Source organism: Coturnix japonica, chromosome 15 (genome assembly GCF_001577835.2).
Source record: "Coturnix japonica isolate 7356 chromosome 15, Coturnix japonica 2.1, whole genome shotgun sequence".
NCBI lineage: Eukaryota > Metazoa > Chordata > Aves > Galliformes > Phasianidae > Coturnix > Coturnix japonica.
In genome coordinates, this window is record NC_029530.1 from 2,540,058 (window position 1) to 2,560,377 (window position 20,320).

Sequence of the window (20,320 nt, forward strand, 5' to 3'; positions counted from 1 at the left end):
ACATCAGTGCTCTAAGACTGGATATGTTGGTAAATATTAATAAGCCATAATTGATTAGTGAAACATCGTGGAAGAGCTGGAGTGCTTTTGATGCATAGAAACTGAACGAGCTATAGGGCAGAGCTATTCCATAGCATCCTGATGGAATAGCTGTGGAAGAATCAGAGCTGTGTAAGTATTCCCTAGGCAGTGCCCACTGTGGCCATGTGAGAAATGGTTTTTGTAAGAAATTTTCATTATCAGTAATACATGTTGCTGAGGATTTTCTGCTGTGTGCTGTTGGAAAAGAGGATGCTGTGAGCTGCGGGCCAAGCAGGGATGTCTCTGCGACATCAGCTCTGCTTTGGCTTTATCCCAGCTGCTTCGAGACAGCCTTTGTGTGAAAAGATGCCTCTTGGTCCATTGTGAAAACCTCAGCTCCTAGCCAAGAAAAATACCTGGAATATGTTCTACACTGTTTGGTTTCCCATTAAGAACTGCATGAGCAGTCTCCTAAAGTATGTTTTGCTGAGATTAATGCTTGTTTCCCTCTATGGAACTGCAGATGAAACAAAGCCAGAGGCCCCCAAGCAGGGACTGCCAGAGTGAGTCCTGCTGCCACTGAGACAACTTCCCTCAGAGCACTGCCTGTGCCCTGCTCATCCCCTCCAGCCCCTGGGAATGTGTCATTTATTTAATCTTAAGATGCCTTCACTTATCCCTTTTTGAAAACTCTCTTTGTTAAATAACATAAATGCCAAACATGCGTCAAAATGCTGCAAATCAGTAACAGCAGTCATACCAAATTTGCTAACACCATTTTGTAACGTACCTCTGAATTCAGAAGACAGTGAAACAGGAACATGAAAAACCCCTGAAACAGAGAAAAGGGTCAAGGGTAAAGAATGGCTGTGAAGAATGACATACTGTAATTGTAATCTCTCACAGCACTGTGTAACTATAAACACTGAAAAGTGGGATAAATTTTGCCCACCATTAAACTGGAGAAACATGCCACATTAGGTTCCTATGTAGCTTGCCTAGACCTTTTCATGTCAAACTCTGAAACTTTGGGGTTCTGCAGCCAGAATTCTTGTCATGAGTTACATGAGAATATTTTGATTGTGCCTGAAAATGTAGAGGCTGAGGGAAATGCTGCAGAGAATTTCCCCAAAGAACTTCAATAGAGTTTATTTTCTTATTGGTGAAAATTTAACCTTTTCTGATCAGCCCATCAAGAGCTCTGTGACCGCCTTTCTGTGACCATAGCAGTATTTCTTCCTGAGGTAGCAAAGGGTTTATAAAAGTTAACATTTTCTCTCACTTCGTAATCATCATTTAGGAAAGAACTCACCTATAGATTTATACTTCTACTGGAAACTGTGTTTAATGCTAGGCAGATGCTTGCATTCTTTCCCAAACAGAACTCTTTTTCCAGATCTGTGTCTCAAGAAGTCACGTCCTGCTTTGTGCAGCGTGCAGAACAGATTCCTTTTCCTCTGTATGCTGCTCCCAGCAACTTCTGTTTGTTTTCAGTTATTCTTGGTAACGAAGCCTCAAACTGACACAGAAGTTTTGTTCTAGTAAATTTAAAACAAGAATCTTGCCTTTACCTTTAAGAATCCTGCCTATGATACCTAGTGCTAGAAGGGCAATCTGTTGCTCTATCTCACTGTCTAATTTATTTAGCTCTTGCTACTGGAAACACTAAGAAATGGGATGAAAGTTCTCTTTATACAGAGATTAAACAGTTGGCAGCACTGTGTGGTCAGCAGCACTTAAAAGACACAGGAAGGAATATAAAAAATCCAATAAATGAAAGCATGTGAAAATATTGTTAATGATCCATTTATTGCATCTCAACAGCAGATCAGTAGCCACAACCTTTCCAACCAGATACTTACTTGCAGTGAATTGAAGACGGCAAACATATACTGAAATATTAATGTGTGGGCATTGACAGCCAGAATCCCAAAGATCCATGAGCTTCCCAGGATTGGTAAGAGAACTGCTACAGCTTTAGCTGTTAGTCTGAAAGAGAAAATAATGAAAGGAAATGTGATAAGATAGTTAAACAAACTTCAGGCCACACGCCAGGGAATTTATCAGTTATTTCTTGGTTGAAAGGCGGCGTGTCTGTAATAATGTAAATATTCCTTCAGTGGGCTGGTCTCTTAGTTACTTGTTGCTCATCTATAGAAATGGGGATAACAGAAGCTTGAATCACATGGTATAAATACAGATTGAGAAAGTCGGGCACTAAGGGTGCCAAGGAAGGGATGGAGAAATTCTGCTGTAGCTACTGTAGTTGTACCTTCAGTTTACAGTGATATATAATCATCTCTTCAGTGAGGAACAATAAGCTTAAGGGTCAATTGCAAAGGGCCAAAACTGAGAACAAGGGCGTTATCACACGGAAAAGAGTAAAACCATTATGTAGTATATCCAAAGTACATTCTCTTACTAGCAAGACAATTTGGTATTGCTCTTCTGGAAAGTGACTTGGGATTTTTAATCACCACAAGTGGAATGAAACATTATCTACCTCTGCCAAATGCAAATCCTGTAACACCACAGAATTATTCTGCTTCCTCTTTGCTTTGTCAGAGTTGATTCAGAGAAATGTATGCCAAATACTGAAATAACTTGTGTTTCTTGGAGGTTTCTCCTGATACAAGTTCACTCTGCTTAGCTTGGATCATTTGGCCAATTTTCAGTAAAAGATGATATGACAGCTGAAAATAGAAGAGCACTGAGAAAACGAGGGGTTTTTGGTTTTGCCTTAATGAGCTGTGCTTAGGATGTTTGTTATAGTGGAAGATTAAAAGAAACTGAAGAAACTGTAGTATTCCAGAGAGCTGTATAATCACAGAAAGCTTTTTGCAGCAGCTGAATTCTGAGGATCAAATTCTGTATAATTTGGTTCTTGCATTCATTTTCTGTTTTCATATGAATATTGCAAATCTCTCTCTCTCTACCCCAGAATACTACACACCAACGTCCAAGAAAGTCAGGCTCAACTCATGAATTGAGTTCACTAAATTAGTGCTTATCCTACACAATTGTCTTCTTGTGAAGGCATCGGAGCATCATCTCTGATTGGTGCTAACAGATGGCACTCAAGTATTGTACTTTTTTTGTCTGCATACACCCTGTAATACTGAGTGCATTAGTGCTGTAGTGATGTCCCTACAGAATGTTTCTAGTGTATTCACAGAAAAACGAGAAGACAAGAGGGTTACGCTTTGTAAGTCCTTGCTAGAGGATGTTACAGGTGTCCAATACATCCAATAAATTCATAGAAGACGGTTCGTTGTGGATTGTTAGATGATTTAGGATTGTTCGGGTGTAGGAAGATTAGTCTCTAATCTTTTATATGCAGAAAAATGGGAGTGTGTATTCAGAGAAGAATCACTTTGCTTGACTTTTATAGTAGGAATCTGTGGTTGGACCAGTGGTCCATCCAGCTTAAAGCAAGATGGCAGTCCTTCTGTTCTTAGTTTAATCCATCTGTTTTTAGATTAAGACAATAAACACCTTAGTTACTGTTTGCATCAATTGAGCCAGTAAAGGCAGGTGTGAGATAGAGCAGGGCCAAGTGACTCACAATGGAGTTGTTATTAAATTGTCTCTCACTTTTTCCCAGTAAATGCCATACACCTGCTTCACAGCACTGAGCAACCCAAAAGCATTTGTGATGTTTGTCCACTCTGTAAGCTCTCGAAGCTCCTCAGAGATCCCACAAGGCAAAACATGTTTGCTGTCAAGACACTACTAAATAGACAGCCTGGTGATATTCTGCCTGTCATGGATGAGCAGATGTGCAAAGAACCTTTGCACACCCAGGCATTACATTTCAGTGACAGCTATCAAAAGACTCTTCCTCTGCAGCAGCTGAGTACAGTGTTGGTGGCACAAAATAGAAAGCGTGGGGAAGGAAACTGTCCCTGCTTGCAAGGCAGATAGATGCAATATCTATTTACCACAGTAAAGTATAAGCATGTACTTAGCTCCTGTTGTAGCCCATAGGATTTAAGCACATTCTTAAATATGTGTTTAAAGTATTTTATGAATTTAGTCCATGGTACAATTAAAGATAAAGAAGGCAAGAGAGCAGTAAAGGGAGAACAGGAGGGGAGAATCTAAAAGCCTGTCCAAGCTCACATAAGCTCAATTTCTCAGAAATTAGCAGATTTTTATTTATCTGGAAACACACAGGGTAGGAAGTTGTTTCAGGGAGATTAATGTTGTATATGAGCCATTTAGCCCCTCATACAAACTGAAGTAGAGGTTTGGGATAGCTGTGCACAGAGCTGCATAACAAGCAATCGCTTGTAACAAACATAAGACAAATGAGATTGTTTCAATTCAATGAAGAAATCTTTTAATTAAATACTTAGATCCAAGACATCTTGTTCATTTCAGTGACCTGAGCACTCACTTCATTATATCCTTCATTAAAAATCTGTGTTGAAATACTGCATAGGCTTCAATTTTATAGGGAAATCTGGGGCAGAGAAGAATCAGGTATCTTTATTTCCCTGTATTGATAAGTATCTTAGTGTCCTTGGCCATGACTGCTTCTGCACAATTTAATTTCATTCTGCAAAGGGTTTGTTCAGCCAGAATAGTGAAAGAATACAAGAAAGCCTGAGTTATCTTATTTAATTACAATATGCATTTTAAAAGACACCATTTTAAAGCAACTAAGTGATAGAAGAGTGTTTTCATGAATCAAGGATGCTTTCTTTTTCTCTGTTAAGATTTAAATTCATCACCAGCTGCAATAGAAAGCACATGCTCTACCAGGGAGCTGCCACAGATCACCTCCTGCAATAAATGCTCTGCAGAAATATCTGTGTGATCCTACACAGCCTCAGGAAAATGCATCTTCACAGAACTCAGAGCAGACAGAAAGGGGAGAATGAATGAGCACACAGAGGATGGGGTAGCTACATTCAGACTCCATGATGGTTTACAAGTCCCCTGTAACCCAATGCAGCAGGTGATCAGTATGCCCAGCACAGCCACATTTGTAAAACTCTCTTCATTACAAAACACCTTTTTTCCCTTTTTTCATTCTCAGATGCTCCATTTTTATAAAACTTGCAATTTGGAATATAATTTTCCTGAGCTGCTTTATTACTAGAAATAAGTTTTCATTATCTCTTCTTGAGTTTTAGTATTAACACCTTCATTCATTGTGATCTGCGGGACAGAAGAGTTCGGTTCTCAATGTCAGTGTTCTTGAAACCAATCCTACTGTTCGGATTTTCAAGAACTTTTAACATCACAAATGCCTTGAATATTAGATAGATAGATAGGTAGATAGGTAGATAGATAGATAGATAGATAGATAGATAGATAGATAGATAGATAGATAGATAGATAGATAGATAGAAAGATAGAAAGATTAAACTCCACTCACTTTTAAGCACAGACTTCAGCAGAAAAATACAAAATACAGATATATGAGATTTTTCTTGCACATGTATACGTTTCATGACTGCCATTTAGAAATGCAGCAGAGGGGAAAATTCATTTAAGACCACCTAGGAGTTACTTCTGCCTGAACATCAAGATCTTACTAAGCCTTTTCTTATTTGTTAATTGTTTACCTGCTCTGAATTTCTGTGTACGCATTGTTAATTCAACGCATTTGTGAGCTCTATTCACCAAGCAGAGCAGTCAGCTGTGTTCTTCTAACCTTTCATTTCTTCCCCTTACCCCTCCCCTCCCCATCATTGTTTCATTTTGTCATTGAGCTTCAAAAAAAAAAAAAAAAAAAAAGTGTAAAATGCTGTGTCAGAATGCAACTAAGGCTGCAAGGTTAAAAATGACTAAAAAACCCCTAAGAAATACCAAAGTTAATGTTCCAGCAGGAACATTAATTCCATCACACTGCAAGTACTTTATTTATTTATTATTTATTCCCATTTTTCTCTGCTGCATGAATATTTCAGCAGATTAGCTCTAGCACACTAACATGTAGAGCACAATCTCATACATGTTGTGTTTGGAGAAGGAATACTACATGGCTTCAACTGGGCAACACTTAAAACCAAACTCACTCTCGTCATTCATCATTTGAGTTTTATGTCATCTGTGAAATTGGTGACATGAAGAACCAAGACAGTGGGGCAGAGGCAGGTGTTAATGTGCAGATACTGGGGTCTGGTTGAGAGAGGGCTCCATAAACCTTGCTAAAATCTTTCTTTGTCCTTGTGCTGTGAATGTGTTGGGAAGCAGAACGGCCTTTTCTGTAAATCTCTCCTGTGTGCCCTTCTCATGCCTTGGCTTTTGAAATTAAAAGCAACACAGCAGCTTGTCTTTTTGCACCTACTTTTTAAAGTTTGGATATTGTTACTCTTCTGCAGTCTAATAGTATAAAGTCTTGTGAGTTTTTTGTGTCTCTGCATCTGAGTACATTGAGTGATCAGCACAGGGATTAATCAATTCAGAACAAAGCAAAATTAGCACAAAAGATGTCTTTTATCCTATTGTCATTTCCTTCAGCCAGTGTTTTTAGGTATGTGCCTGTTATTACTTCATAACATAGAAAATTTCTGTGAAACAAAAAAAAACCCAAGTCTGATTAAATTTTTATATTCGGTGTATGTGGAATAGCTCTTGAGATATCCTATCTATCAATTCGTGCTGCTGCTGGTGTGGTTTCTCACTCTGACCCTGTACTAACAGCATCTGCAGCTGGACTCAGCATGAGCTATTCTGGTGTGACTTGATTTCCTTACAGTTTTCGTGGCTGTTTATTGCAAAACAAAAGCATCACCAAACTGGTACAGCACAGCACCCATCCTACCATCCCATCTGCAATCCTGACCTGTGCATTAATCAATTATTAGATGAAAAGGAAGTCTTCTGAGTTGGATAATTACTGTAGCTGTATGGAAGTGCTGGTATGTTGGTTTCGGCACCTCTGAGGCATATTTTATTTGCCAATGTCACATAAAGTCATTGCACTGTTAGTAAAGTTTCTGTGAATGTTTTTCCAAGAGCGGAGGTGGACCTCATAGTTTTATTGTATTTGCAATTGGAACAGCTCTCCTCAATTGAGATTGCTCCCTTCCCCTTATTTAATCTCTGCCCTTTTCTGCTATTGCCCTGAGCACACTGTCGATATCTTATACCAGTGCAGAACGACTACACTGACAGCTACAAGAAAGAAATTTCACTGCTTGCAGAAGGAAAATTTTATTACTTCTGTGAAGGGGACCCTTAATTCACAAATCAGTTTTATTGGCTGTATATGAAGAACTAATCCTTTTAAGACTTTGATATCCACTTTTCAGTGACGATGCCAGCTGAAGTAAGAATTAAATTCAGACCCATAAACAACATTATATAATAGTGGAGGAAACACTGTCTATAAAAGCAAAAAAAAAAACCTTCACAACAATTCATCAAAATTGTTACCCTGACAAATAGGCCTTTTAACTGAAATTTCCCTCTTGTTCTTAAACTCTTTGCTAGCCACTGTCAGCACTATCCTTTATGTAAAAAATAAATGACTCCAAGAGCCTATAACTAACATTTCAGACTAATGCTGAAAAAGGTTGAATTCAGCCTCAGTTTCCCATTTGCTACAGCTATCCCGAGAAGATGCAGCTAGTGAAAAGCACTGTAGAAGAGATCTAAGCTGTAATAGCAGCTGTCTTGTGAGTGAGATGGGGAGTGAGTTCCTCCTTTCCTGTTACGCTCCAAGTACAACATGAAGACATTGCACCACTGACCCTCACCAGAAGGCAGCTGCTACCAAAGCAGTGGAGCTTCTTGTAAGTCTTCCCAAAAGGTAAAACTACCTCAGCATCCCATACATCTGGTAAATACGAGAAGTGCTGCCTTTTCAGTCATCTGCCGATAGCCCTGGGTAAACCGCAGGATTTACAGCAGCCTTGTTCCCACTGCTTGCTCAGCAGCAGTTTTTGTGGATGGAGCCCTGGTTCTCTCCTATGCTCTGTTCTGCAGTCTTTTCAGACACTCATTTTGTTCTTCTCACTGGAGGTACTGGCTTGTTAGGGTAAATGATCTTTGTCCTTTCATACCTGAGCCCTTTCCTTCAAACAGATCAAGAGAGGTAAGCTCTTGTGTTTCATGGGATGTGCCCCATACACTGGCTAGGCCAGTAGATGCAGCATTGGCTCACAATATAGTGGGTCTGGGCTTAGATCAGTCTTCTGACTATGACACTGCAGTTCCCTTTTTTTTCCCAGATCACTTTGACTCCCTGCTTGCTGCTCATTCTCTCCTATTGAACCTGTTCTGCTTATACTGAATAATTAAATATTCACTGGGTCAGAGAGATTAGTTGTGAGGCACCCACTCGAGAGAGAAGTCCTACCTAATCTTTGCTTTATTAATATTTCCTATTTGATATTAAATATTCAGTGGAGCAGGAACTGAAATTCAAGTCTCCCTTCAAAGCCTCTTGAAACCCGACAAAGCTACAGGCATGGCCAGAAATGGAAGTGACTCAGGAACTTCAGTGCTGAGAAGGCAGTCCCAAGGGCTGGCAGCATTGACTTTTGGCTTCAGCACTAAACTAGGGATTTAGGAATCCATGCCTTGCTAAGTCCTCTCACAGATGAAATCCTAGGATCACGTCCTGATTCTAAAATTACAAAAGAAAAATAACACTTGCCAAAGAAAGTAACAAGCACTTAACTTAAACATGTCCTTCTCTTCAATTCAAGCCATTAAAATAATATAGGGAATTAAAATTTAATATCCATGCAAGCTGGATTTTCAGGGTGAAGATGTCCCCAGGAGAACAGCGTTTGCAGAGGGAGTTTTCAAATTTACCTAGAATACACTTGAACATTTCTTACAGTAACTCCCTCATTGCATGGCTGCTGAGACAGCATTCCCTGTTTTTTGGTCCCCAAATCCAATATTAAATCTAATTTTCCACTGAATTTTGCCATTGAGTCATCAATAAAAACTATAACAAGGTATTCTCAAAGCCACATCCAGTCGAGGAGCATTTATAATTTGTTTTGGAAGAGGTGATGAAAATACTACCTGCACTGTGAGGCTTTGCAGCGCAGGATACCCTGTGGTATGTGTGTTCATTCCCAAGAGACAGCCAAAAGCTCTTCTGTTCCTACTGAAGTCAGTGTTGTCTTTTAATGGTGACTGGGAGCTTTAGCTAGTTAACAGCCGTGCTGCTTTAATCAAAAATCTGTATTTGTGTCCATGTGTGCTGCCCTTCCTGCTCTGTTTGTACTAAAGCATCCCCTGAATCTCAGGAAGAGTCCCCTTTATCCCATAGTAACCTCTAATACAGCAAGCAGCATAAAAAATCCTGGTTAGTTGATGCACAGAGTACCATCACACACTGGCAACTACACAGTCCTATTGAATACAATCATTTATACTGGCCATCAATTATCTTTTTTTTTTTTTTTTTTCCAAAAACTAAGCAGAGTAAGGGTTTGTTTATGGCAGCCATATGTTAATATGTTTTATTAATAGTAAAAGTACGTCTCCTGAAGAAAAGCTTTTGGGAGACTTCAGTGCTTTGTGACAGGAGAAAAATTTCCCAGTGTGTTGTATTGATGGCCGTGGCCAGGAGACAGAATAATCAAATTCTCAGAAACCACTGTGGAAGATGAAAGCAATTTAACAGAAAAAGGAAAAGAGCAAGCCTTGACCCTCACCATAGCATAGATTTGTTAATGTCTCAGACACAGACTGTTCTTTTCCATAGTTCTTACAGTGTTTCGTTCTTCCTTAAAAGCTGAGTCTGGAATTATTTCGAGGGAAGCAGAAAGAAACAGAAAACCAAGACAATCTTACATGATTTCACTTCAGGAGTTCCTTAATAGCATCACAGAAGCACAGTGACAGGGGAGTATGGATGGATTAATTTGTTGTTCTGAAAAGAAAGCAAACTGTAATGTTGTAATGTGTTGGGTCATGTCATCATTAAAGGTAGGTTTGTCTCCAGAAGTAGAACAGACCTCTTACTTTTAGAGTTTCACTGTACAGAGCAAGCACTCAAGAAAAGAGCAGCATTTTCCCTCCCAAACAGAAAGTAAAAATTATGCGGGAGGAATTGTTTCTATCCACATACTGCTAGCAACAAGCTAATCCTGGGCTGAAAAAGGTCATGAAATTATTTCTGTTGGTAGAACAGATGAGCAAAAGATATCAAATAATTAATTGACAAAATACAACCATAAAATGAGTTGTAGGAGCAATATATTAATAGGATAATCTTAACCTTGGCTGCTGCTGAGGCTCTGCATATGTGGAAACAGATGTTCCTCCAAACTCTCCCCTTCTAATATGGACCTAGTGCCTAGCTCAACTTTGGACTCAGCCCAGGAGAAGGAATTTGTTACAACAGCTTATTCCCAGAAAACTCGTTACCTGTCTCTTCCAAGGGCAAGGCAATGGAAACGTCCCAATGGGCTGGATCCTGCCTGTGGGTGCCAGATGGACCAGGCTATGTGTCATCCACTTCTTTTCTCCAACATTTGCACCTAATTATTTCTTCCACTATAGTCTCCATTGTCTTAGCCATTTTCAAAGCTCCCAGTGCAGGACTTCTTCCATCTCAGGACAGCTTTCTGCATAGCCTATCCCTAGGGATCTTCTCAGCACGAGGGATTACATTAGCCTAGTGCTCACTGTTTTTAATTGGCTAAATCTCCACAAGTCATCTTGAAACAATATACTGAAATTAGTCTTACTGTGCTATTTACAGCCATCTGAATCTTTTTTATGTTTCTTATGTCATGCGGCACAAATATTTGTTTTCTCAATGATAAAACAAGATGACAGACCAAGAGCTAATAAAGAGGGATTGTCAAACCATGGAAGTTATGAAAAGAACCTCATAGTGTTCGCCTTTCCTCATATAATGGAGATTTGATGGTGGAATTCATATGACTTGAATACTGATGTGAAAGGGCACAGCTTGTTCTGAAGGTACATGCAGAGAAAAAGAAAGGGGGTATCAAGATTGTAGATCTGCTCAGAGAGTAAAAAAATATAGGCAGAAAATTTCTGTGCAAAATAAAGGAAAAAGAGATGGAACAGTAGGGCAGCACGGCATCTTATCTGGCTTGCCAAACCATGGACATAATGCAGATGAAGCCTTTTTTTTCCTCAACAGTTTAAGAGTTGTCTAAAGGAGAAGAAGTTAGCACGGAATCAGCTTGATTCAATTGATGATATTGTTAATGAAATACGGAGTTTATAAAACTGTTCATTTTAAAAAGAAGATTTGTAAAGCTGCAAACAGTGATGGATCCCATTGCCATATTTTTCTTTTTGTTGTCTCCCTCAATATCAAACCAGGAACAACATAGGAGAGAAAGACACTGTTGCCCGCATCCACTAGAGGAAGACAGTTTGTCCTTTCTTAAATTGTCCTTGTAGAAATGTCAAGCTTTTCAGGAGAATCCAATAGAAAAACATTTCTGAAGCAGCTACACCCTGAAGAGACTCCAATTTCTGTCACTGGAGGCTTTTAACAGATAGTGTTTTACCCTGCATTCAAAATAATGAGAAGCAATTACACAGCCAGTTACCACTTTTCAGCTGACAAGTGGCAACAGGCCCCATGGCTTGGTAGTTTTCTGTACCTGGGAATGCCCAGAAAGAGCAGCTTCATGGACAAAGAGTTTATTGGAAATCTTTGGATTGAGTAAATATTTCTAGCTCTTAGTTTGAAGTCAGTGGGGCTTAATTTAGGATGACATAGTAACAGTCACATCAACCAATACACAAAACTTCTGTGGAATAACAGCATTCATGCCCCTGAAGAACTGAACTCTGAAAATGATCTCCTGACCTGAGTGGTCTCAGTGACCCTTAATTATGCAGTGATATCAACAGAAAGATCATTCTTCTATTTCCATGGTAACGGTACCAGCGAACAGCAAAGCTATCAAGGTCAGGCGTATAAACTGAGAACGAAAAGTAATTTTCTGTAATGGTTCATACGAGCCTTAACTGCAGCACTGCCAAATAAATAGCCATATACTTGCTTGATTGCCTGCCTCAAATGTACGTAAGGGGGGAAAAAAGAATTGCCAGATTACAACTACAATCACACTGCCTTGCTGCATGGTTTCTAAACTGCTTGCTAGTGACTGTTGCTTCAGAGGATAACACGAACTGCAGAAAAGCATTGAGCTGTGCAGTGCCGTAATGTGAAGAACTCAATTTCTTATTAAGCTGGTTTTAAAGAAATGAGGCAACATATGGTTTTTATTGTGTTTATCAAAGTTAATGTCATAGCTGACGCTGTATTACTTACAAAAAGCCCAGCAAGAGGTCATAAAAATTCCTCCAAAATATTTTCCAGCTTGTTGAAATAAAAACGTTTTACTGATGGGTTCGATTCCCACCTTCTCTAAGGTCCTACCTGCAAATGGGAAAGGCAGAACAATCTACGTGCTTTCCTGCTAACCTTCTTTCCAAAATGCCTGTAACATCTCTGTAGGTAATGGCACATTATTACGTAAATGAAGACAGTATCTAAAAGTTTGGAAGGACTTTGGATTCTAAAATAGGACATTTTCTTGGTTGCCATTACCCATATTTTTCATTTATTTTCTTTATTTTGCGAAAGCATTGTCGGGAAAATACGTAAATCACACTTAGCTGAGAGCTGTGTCACACTGGGTAGTGATTTACATGGCTGTTCAGAGCTCTGCAAAAGGTGCGTGTTTAAATAAGCGTTTACTTTATGCAGTGGTCTAACTATAATATTTGTCTTATTATTCTGCATAAAGCTGACAAAGAATTCTAGGATTATAAATTAGGCCAAGGACATAAAAGCAGCAGCAGCTCAAGCAAGCTCTTGCAGTTATTGCTGTTCACAGTGAGTCGTACCATTTCATGATGAATGACCAGCATTTAATTGTTACTCTGGTACCAGGCATAAACCTATGAGTAATTCACCATCCTCCTCCTACTGGGATTTTTATGGCTTAAAATCAGGTATTACAAGATTGAAATCTAAGAGAAATTAGGGCATTTTTAAAACAGAAGAATGCGCTCTCCGAAGCACTTCTTCACTGCAGATTGTCAGAAGTTGACATTTTCTGCTGTTTTAAGTCTAATAAGCACCGGGGCTGAAATCTACAGTGGTACAAAGAATAGTTAAACCCCACCAGAGTCATCTTAGGCTCATGATGTCTCTTCAGAGACGTGACTTACAAAGCAGAACACTGGAAAACAGACAGAAAGAGGAGAGGGAAGGAAAGAGAGACTGAAAGGCAGCAGACAGTGAGTGATTTGTCACTAAGGTCACACAGTCAGTCCCCAGCAGACCCTGGCATGCAAGGCAGTGCCCCACAAACTGAATGTTTGTAAATGGAGCCACTCTGGGAAAGAAAACGACAAAACTTCACTCAAAAATGAGCAGTTTTTCAAGTAGGCTCCTGGAGCAGATTTATAGATATCAGTGTTATATTTGCATGAAGCAGTTAGTGTTGGGCACTTAGAAAATTCCAATCTCAGAAAGAAAAACCTATTGCTGTCTCCAGGGCTCAGACATGAGGGACACGAGCAGTGTGAATTTTAGCAAAGCTGTCAGTAGTTCTTCTGATTGTTTATCACTGTTAATGCTGTGTCTTTACTTCCCTTCCTAATAAAGAAGAAATTAGCACATGGAGTTCAGAGTTCCTTTGGAGCCCATAATCAACATGTGAGCCCTGCTCACTCTTGAGCAGTAAATCCTATTTAAGGAGAAAAGACAGAAGAAAACCAGCTTCCATAAAGGATGATCTTGGCTCAGAAAAAGGCAAGCAAGAAAAAGTAAGCTGTGAAAGGACTCACAGTGTCATCTTGTCCAGTTCAGCCACGAGGCAGGGTCATTTGTCACTCCTGGCATCAGGATTAGCTGTGACAGACATTTGTGCAACCACTTCTGGAAGCTGTTCAAAAGACAAACTCAGCAGCCCTTCAGGTGATCAGCTCCCTTGCTTTGATACTCTCCTTCCACTACTGGAAGTCTGAAATACTTGATTTTTTCATCAGTTAAAGATTCTTCCTATTTCTCCCTTTTTTTGTGCCCTTGAAGAAGTGCCTCTTTCCTACAGAAATGTTTTACATACTTGCAAGCTTTTACCACCCCTCCTGAAACGTGCCTAAGATGAGCCTGAGCTATCATATGGCCTGAAGCCTTTCTTCAGTGCTTCAATTCTCAACTTCTGTACTAAAGGAAGCACTACCATTACTGCCATTATGGTTACTAGAAGATTAGCACTTCCTCATTAATACTCTTATTGCCAGCATTTAAACCCGTATATTTTTAGTCTAAAACGCTGAGTCTAATAAGATACCCAAACTGCATTCGTATTTGTCATATTCAATGAGCCAAAAATTTAATTTTGTTGAAGACATTATCATTGGCAGTATCACGTCAGCTCACTAATTGTCATTGCTTAGTACATCCCTTTTAATTATTTCCTTTATTGCCAGTCACTCTCCTCCTTCCAAGAATTTCCGTAAGGTACATCGCTCATCCTGTTTGAAGCCACGTACAATGAACGTGATTTCTTACAGTTATAAATTGTTAAGAAAGGACTGCTGAGGGCAGATCCAACTTGCCAAACTGTTCTTTCTAACTGATGGCTCTCCCTCAGCAAACAGGAAAAGCTCATTTCTCTTTTGACAGAGCAGAGAGAAGCAGAGCACTGTGTCTCTCAGGGTTAGAGCTACTGTGTGTCAGCAAGGCATAGAAAGGATTTTCTAGTGCTATGGGTCCTGAATCCCCGTGGACTTTTAGAAGAGTTTGACAAGATTGTGACTTGTTTCTCATCCTTGAAGGGAGAGGGGAGAAAAATAAATTCTCTAATGGTATTGCTAAGGGTTAGAATTTAGTTATGTAGAGAAGTTCCGGTATCTTCTTGTTAGGAGAGCTCTCATGAGAGCTTCAGGTTATGTGTCATGATTGACAAGTGCATTCTCCAAAAATGAACAGCTGGAAATAATCCTTAGAAAGAGAAGTCCTTGCACTGCAAATGGCATGAAACAGGCACTGGGTTGCAAGAGGAAAATGCAACTAACACACAGTTCCTTGCAGAATAAAGCCTTACATTAAAAGCACTAAAGTTAGCAGCTCTGACTTGGAAGAGTGTTACCTGAGACAAAAGGTGACTGGGCTGAAAGGCAGGCAGTATTTCTATGAACAGTGTAAAATGCTGATGTGGAGTTGTGGCATGGAATGGATCATTGATTAAACGGGTGAGCCATTTGCCACAGCGCATTCAGTGTGCTGCGGAATATAATAGATGGCTTTGCAAAGTGCTTTGGAACGGTCAATTACATGCTTAAACTCTACAGATGTCTGCAGCATCATGAGTTGCTGGCAGACAGCCCTCGTGTATTTGGATCTGTCAAAGGGAAAATTTTTCTGTGCAGCTTTTTCCCCCCCCAGATAACCAAAGGAAGGAACAGACTTGCAGGAAACTTACATACCCTGTTTTACACCCAAGGTGGCTTATGCTACCTTTGAAAATGCAGAATGAGCTGACACAAACTTACTGCAGATCTAAGGTCTATGAAAATTGCATTGCAACCCCTGTAATCCAGGAGACAGGTAACCCAATAATCAGTCATCCTACCTGTGACAGGCTTAATCAGGGAAGAGTTCTCCTTTTGGAGTTTATTACATTTTATTACAAATGTGCACATCTTTAAAGCACTGTCACATTAGGCATCTTTTCTCACTGTAACAGAGAAGTAAATTCCCAAGTAAACACAGCACTGGGGCTTTGGAGGGGTAGAGCAGGAATAAGAAAAGCACATATTTTATTCCTAGCCAGAGGAAATGGATGCACTGAGAGAGGAATTAAGATTTTACACACAGCAGGAATAAGGTAAAAAATAAAAAAAAAAAAAGTGTTCAAATGGTTTATAACTCAAAAAAGTAATCATTTGCTTCTTCAAGCACGTGAGCAATTCCATTAAACTAATCTGATTTAATTGCATTTAGCTCAGAGAGAGACTGCTTTTATGCTTAAACACAAACATAGAATGAATTGTTTCCTGAAATGAAAGTCCAGTCAAGAAGAATGGGTAATACAAACAAATGTGAATATGCATTTACAATTTTCAGCGTGTTTGATTCAGTATTCTTTATAGTAAAACATTCAAATTAGCCTTTTGGTGGGAAATCTGTTCCCTGGCTGCAAAACATTCTCATAATGCAACATCTAAATTAGTTAGCACACAGCGTTATTTTACTGAGAGTCAATAGCTCACCTGGCAAAGAGCTCAAAAACAATCCATCTCACCTAAGGGAAAAAGCTTATACAAGTCTGTGTTCTGTATGCCTCAGAAAACAGTACAGAAACCATGTTCTTCAGTGAATTCATGTAAGAAATAGAAGCTCTTAGTAATTCCTTGCTCACCTCTTACCAGCAAACTGCTTTTGCAGTATTAGTTTCAGGTGATAAATAAGTGACCATTCACACACACGCACTAATTATACAACATCCAAATATCTACTACCAGACTTCCATGGGAGTCTGTTATGTGATCGTATATTGTTTAATGAATTGCGTTAATTTTTCCTTAAGTTATTGTGAGGTTTGTTTGTTTGTTTGTTTGTTTTAAATTGTGTATCACAGACTTTACTCCTTTATGCTTCTTCAACTTATGCTGGATGTATTATTATTTTCTTTTAAAAAATAACAACAAAGAAACACTTCCACATCTGCCTGTATCTCCAAAAACAGGGGAAAATGATCAGCAAAATGCTGTCTGATATCTTCATTATGACTACAGACCTACATCAGACTACAGACAACATCAGAACCTGAAAAGGTCAATCAGCCCATAATGTACAGCTCTTTATTCTGAGCGGAATGTGAATTGGGAAGATCATGAATTAATTCATTTTATGATATAAAAGAATTTTGTTAACGCTTTCCTCGTTTGCTTTGGCTTTTTAACATGAAGTTTATGAAGGCTCTGCCTTCAGAGCTGAGCACTGGCTCATTCTGATGCAAATTCTGTGGTCATATTTGAGTCAGCATTTAAGAGGACCTGTTGCCACACAGAAAATCAGGAACAATTACTCTAAATAATTACATCAGTTTATTGCTGTCTGTTGCCAAGAGAAACAAGTCCTTGTTCATAATATCCAATTGCGTTGCCAAGTAACTTAATCTTTAGGGAAACTAAATACGCTCCAGCACTAACACTAATCTTACAATAAATATCTTCTCTAATTGATATCATGGCTCATAACTTCATCTTTGTTCTGACAGTTTACTAAGGTAGTCTCTGTTTAGTCATGGCCTGATGACCTCGAGGTGTGAGTTATGACACTGGACTTGATGGTGCTTGTGGGGTGTCTGTGTTGGGGCCAGGCGACTTGGGTTTCTCTCAGATTCACTGGAGAGAAAGCAGAACCTTTAAGGCAGGTGTTTCAAGTAGACAAGATGGACTGCAGGGCAGAAACACGTATTTCTCCAGTGATAGGGAGGGCAGGTGAGTAGAGGTTTCTGATTTGAGGTGCTCTCCCACTCGGGTTGCCAGCAGAAATGGAAGCCAGAGCTCTTCAATGTGATAAAACTCTTCCTTCGGCCAGAAAGGTTGGCAAGAGACAAGCCTGATGATGGGCCAGATCCATAAACGTGCAGGCTGGGGTTTTCAAACCTGAATGCCGGCAACTGCTTTTTGTTTGAACTCGGCAGCTGCTGCAAGGGTGAGGTCTGTTAGGTGCTTACAGCAGTAGTAAATATTGGCCTGAGTTACCAAGGAGAGGCAGCCAACACCTCTCTTACACTCCCATCACAGCACTTCAGTTGCTCTTTAGCCAGTTTTGCAATGCCTTTGGTTCGTTACCACTTGTAACCTTCAGAGCCTCCACTGTATCATCTAAATTGTTGCAGACAGAAACTTAGTGTTTCTTATTTCGCTTTCCACTTAAATTTCACTCCAGCTTGAAAAGAATGTGCTGAAGTGTCTCTTTCACTTGCAAGTTTATTGGATTGAGCAGTTCTCATTTTCTTTATTTTGTCTTTTGCTTCTTTTGCTTTACGAAACAGTGATTACAGCCCTAAAAACCCCCATCCGCCCTATGAAACACTTCGCTACAGCAAAGAACTAAGACATTGTGACAAAGTACATTCCTGTCTCACCACAGTCATGTTGTGCCATGTTAATTTAGATGTTTCCAAGAAAAGCTTGATAAATTCTTTCTAACATATTCCATTTTCCCCCATAGCTAATGTCAACTGAATAGCCCTAACCAGATGAGTGCCTGACAGGCCCTTTGTTTAAGGCTTGTGGTGCACGATGCAGTTTGTGATCTTCAGTGATTTCTCCCTAAGCCAATTGCACTTGTTGATTCAAAAACCACCTCATGGTTCTTGCTGACAGCAACTTGACAGGAACTGCAGGGTTATTGCATTTGTCTCATTTCTCTGTGCTGTCACTGGTTCCTTTTGCTGCGCTTATCCCCTCTCATTTGTTAACAATCTCTAATCAACATCTGGGATTCTTCAGTGGTTGCAGGCAGTTTCATTTCAGCACAAAAACCATTTCCCAACCAGCTGTCAGAACAGAGCCCACTCTTCTTTTGTTCTCTTCCTTTTTGGAAAACAGTACTGGGGGCAGAATGAACTCACACCAGACACAAACTGTTCTCACCTGTATAAGGATTACTGATGACAAGAAAATAAATCTAGTGCTACAAAGCCCTTCTTTTTCTTTCTTTCGTTCCAGCAGGTACACTGGTTACTTTTTCCATGGCATCCTCTGTACAGGAAATTCTAATTCAGCCTGTCTCACTGCTATGTCGAATCAGGTTGTTAAGAATCTCTAAGATCTGATTTGTATGACAATTTATGCTGTTCTCCTTTCAAGTTTCTGAGGACCTATTTATGTAATGATATCTACAGAATAAGAGCTATTCTGTATGTTCTGTTTACTTTTCGATCTATCTTATTCAATCGATCTGTTTTTATGAAGAAAACCTTATTCATGACTGTTGTCACATACAGCTTCTCAGTAGTTATTGGGTCAAATCCTAAAACTGTGCTTTAGAAATACCTGGCACAAGGAGCATCTCTTAACGAGGTTCATGGACACTTCACATTTTCAGTACAGAGCTCTACCATTCACAATCTATAGCTGTTAATATTTAAACTAAGGGCATGTAAATGCATTTCATCTTATTTCTAGAACAACTATCCTTAAACAGTTTTACATATGTATCCATACATGGCTTTAGGTAAATATATATGTATATTTAGGGAGAGAGAGAGAGAGTAGTGTTCAGGGTAATGTGTGTATTGAATTGGCTCCTCATTGTGGCACAAGTAAGGAAACACCTTACTGCATAGAGCTACCTGTGTTGCTCTTGTTTATGGATGTTCTCGTGTTTTCATAATTCTAACAATGGATACAGATTGTCATTGACAATACACAGTTATTTGCTTCCCAAAGTTCTGAATTTCCTTTGTATTTCTGACGGTCACGGGGACTCATCCAAATCTGAAACAGTTATTTTAATTCCCAGTCCTTTCATTTCACTACAATGTAATTATCGTATAGATTTTTGTGTAGGCTTATTTACTGTTTTTCTTCTCCTGTTGGGAAAGCATACAATAAGTATTCTAGTAGGTATCTATCTCCAATATTGTAATCTTAACGGCATTTTAAAAATTACATAAGTAACTCAAGCATAAAAATGATTCCTTATGACACCAATTCAGATTGGTGGCGCCGCACCTTATCACACAATAGTCTGTGACTCAGAAACATTAAGCACAAACCATCAACACATTTTTCCTCTACCCAAGCTATAAACTCCTTGATATATATACGGTGCATTTTGTATTTGGACTAAAGTCTTCAGGAGGTAAAACACAAAGTGTAATATTCCGCATCTTACTTTAAATTCAGTGTATTAAGTTGTCTTCTTACTTAACCACGTATAATCCTACAGACTTTAGAAATCAGAATTTGTCCTTTCATATTCAGATGCAGCAATGTATCTACCTTAAATTTCCCCTCTAGCCTCAATAGCACAGTATTTAAGAGATGATACACTCAGAGAAGTCACAATCCCTGGGGGCTCAAAGCACCTTGATATAAAGACATAGTTGAGTTTAAGAACTCATTTAAATCCAGTATAAGTCTCTGTGCTTTGCAGTATCAAGAGAGTGTTAAAAATAAGCATGTGCCTCAATATTTTCCTAAACTGGGGCTCGAAACAAGTTTATCCTTTGAAAGAATGGAATAGTTGCAATACCCAAGGACAGATTAATCGTACTGTGTGAGATTTATCTTTAAAAATAGCTGTAAGAGGAAAGTCTCCATTAATAAAAAAAGGAAAATAATGGAT

At 39.2% G+C, this 20,320-nt stretch overlaps 1 protein-coding gene and 1 long non-coding RNA gene across 5 annotated transcripts in view; one reads left to right on the plus strand and one right to left on the minus strand.

Moving 5' to 3' along the window:
• Positions 1-20,320, plus strand: part of LOC116654112 — a 163,576-nt gene that overhangs the window by 127,824 nt on the left and 15,432 nt on the right. The gene's annotated exons all lie outside the window — the stretch shown is intronic.
• The window catches only part of ADGRD1 (adhesion G protein-coupled receptor D1), a 115,639-nt gene that overhangs the window by 5,125 nt on the left and 90,194 nt on the right, over positions 1-20,320 (minus strand). For 3 of the 4 annotated variants that reach the window (XM_015878381.2, XM_015878382.2, XM_015878385.2), the window contains 2 exons: positions 1,884-2,010; positions 812-853 (listed from right to left, as the gene is read on the minus strand). In XM_015878381.2, coding sequence (XP_015733867.1) covers positions 812-853; positions 1,884-2,010 — 169 coding nt within the window. Of the gene's footprint in view, positions 1-811; positions 854-1,883; positions 2,011-15,483; positions 19,563-20,320 lie in introns of those variants that run through there. The other variant, XM_015878386.2, reaches the window with a different exon arrangement.